This window comes from Orycteropus afer, unplaced genomic scaffold, assembly GCF_000298275.1.
Source record: "Orycteropus afer afer isolate SDZICR_OR568_19922 unplaced genomic scaffold, OryAfe1.0 scaffold00354, whole genome shotgun sequence".
Classification (NCBI taxonomy): domain Eukaryota; kingdom Metazoa; phylum Chordata; class Mammalia; order Tubulidentata; family Orycteropodidae; genus Orycteropus; species Orycteropus afer.
In genome coordinates this window covers 1,966,935-1,969,388 of record NW_006921941.1, presented here as the reverse complement: position 1 = coordinate 1,969,388, position 2,454 = coordinate 1,966,935, and the positions used below count along the sequence as shown (strand labels likewise).

The 2,454-nt window shown below is 36.3% G+C and overlaps 1 protein-coding gene across 1 annotated transcript in view; it reads right to left on the bottom strand.

Annotated features, from left to right (window-relative positions):
• LOC103207094 (STAM binding protein) overlaps nucleotides 1-1,560 on the bottom strand; it is a 37,030-nt gene extending 35,470 nt beyond the window's left edge. The window contains exon 1 of the mRNA XM_042782511.1: nucleotides 1,358-1,560. Within this exon, the coding sequence (XP_042638445.1) occupies nucleotides 1,358-1,560 (203 nt within the window). The remainder of the gene's footprint in view (nucleotides 1-1,357) is intronic.
• Between the last annotated feature and the right edge of the window lie 894 nt (nucleotides 1,561-2,454).

Genomic DNA, 2,454 nt, shown 5'->3' with positions numbered 1-2,454 from the left:
AATGATAAAAATGAATAGCTAGTGGTAATGATCACACAACAATGTGAATGAATTTAATGCCACTGAGCTGTACACTTAAAAATTTTTAAGATGGCCAATTTTATGTTATAATATATTAACAGGATAAAAAAATACTATGCATAAAACACAATAAAAAAAGAAGTCAATGTGACTCATGACTATGATTCCAAGAGACTACCTTCAATTCACAGAACACTAGCAGAAGGAAAAAAAAATAGGATGTGTGTTGTAAAATGAATCCTGAATTAGGAGTTAGAAAATCTGAATTTTATCACTCCAAACTATAGAACATGAGCATATCACTAAATCTTTCTCAGTTTTTTTTACTCATATGTGGAATGGGATGTATAAGAAAATGTGAAGATTAAATGAAATAATGCACGTAAAATAAGAAGTAGTAAGAACCATAAAAATGCATTATAACTTTTATTTTTCTAAAAGTATTGTTATTATGAAAGAACAGGCCTAGAAATTATAAAGAAAACCTTTAACATTAGTCCCTTTCTAACTGACATATCATTTCATTGCCACTGGAGTTTCAGAAGTTGCTCTCTGCTTATAATATTGAAATCTGCCTATCCTAAGATGAAGGAACTCTGGTGGTACAGTGCCTAAGGCATCTGACCGCTAACCAGGAGGACTGTGGTTCAAACACACCAGCCACTCCACAGAAAGAAGATGGAGCAAACTACTTCTATAAAGATTTACCACCTCAGAAACCCAACAAGAGTTGCTATGAGTCAGAATCGACTCGATGGCAGTGGGTTGGGTTTTATCCTAAGGTGCTAACCAACTCAAGGGAAAGGTTTTATTACGATGAGCCACACAAACTGTAGGCAGTCAGTAATTATTCGATGACTTAGATGATTATGAAAAAGGTTAAAAAGAAAAACTTTCTCCTAAATCATTCAATTTGCTGGCAAATAAGTAGAAGCGAGGAATTTTGGCTCTGATAAATCTTAACAATAATCCTATGACTGGCTGCCCTAATAGAGAGAGAGATGCCAGTAAAAACATTCAATACATAACATTATCTAGTTTAATAACCAACTGCTGCTTAACAGCTGGGCCATGTGGGCACCGGCCAAAGAGCTAGGCGCCTTACTCATGAAATTACTGAGTCATGAAAATAACACCTTCAGTACTCTGTGTCTTTGAATGGCAAGGACAATTAATATGTAGGAGCTCCAATGAAAATGATTAATGTTCAAAATGTTATAAAGTCCTCTACGTTTAGCAATTCTGAACCAAATAAGAAAGCATAAAAGCAGAAAAAGAGCAAAATAAGTGAGACATCAGTCACTGAGAAAGAAAAAGGAAATTGTAGGTGTCTTACGTGATATACTTGTTATAAAGAATAAAGGCATGTTCAATGTTGCCTTCTTCAGAATAAATGGATGCCATTCGGATAATCTCAACTCCAGAGCGGAAGTATCGACGGGGTGGAATGTCTTCATTTACCTCCACAGCACTACCCAGTTGAGAGAGAGCCCTCACCCGGTCTTCAGGTGGGAGGCTCACATCCCCATGGTCAGGCATCAGGACCAAGAAGTTCTAAGGCAGGAAAAAGAAAACAGATGGCATCAATACCATGACCTCTATCATCCCAGCCCAGCTTTAATAAGAAAATCTTAATAAGAAAATCTTAATAAGAAAATCTGAGAAAACTATATGCCGTGGCTCATATCAAAAAGGTCTCTTTCCTGCAAAAAGTATGAGAGACTCAAAGAAGCCCAAATCACAACGACGAAAGCACTGGCAAACTCAAAAACCCACAATTACTGTGGCATAATTAGGTGGTACAGAAGCATAACCATAATGGGCTACAGGGGGGTTCAGTGCTACCCTTCCTATTAATCATTCCCTATCATTAGGTGTCCCTGCCCTGAGCACCATTAGCAAATGAACAGTATCTTTTTTTTCTTCTTCTTTCATTATTTCTGCTTCCAGCTACTCAGATCAACCCACCGCAGGACTTGGAAAAAATACAATGACTGAACTTTCATGAGGATTGTTAACTGACTGCAGATTGATTATTTTTCATTTGAGAGTAACTGAAATTTTTCTGTGATGTCCTTTTTCAAATCTGAGCACAAAGCAGGTTATGGAAACTGGTCTGGGAATGAATGTTCATAATCTTAACTCTGCTCACTAAACCGCTATTCCAGTCAATCTACATCATTCATCATATAATGGCAAGGCATTTAATTACTGAAAATGGCAATTTACTCAAATCTATCTTCAAAGACTAAGCACTCTTTGAATAACATAAGTGTGAAAAGATAACTTGAATGCAAAAAGAAAACAGCCTGGGAATTTTCCCTGGATCCCAAATTCCAATAATTCTAAATCTTTCTAGACATTGTTGCTGTTAGAATTAATTGTTGCTGTTAGAATTAATTGTTGCTGTTAGAATTAGACTCCAAATTCCAC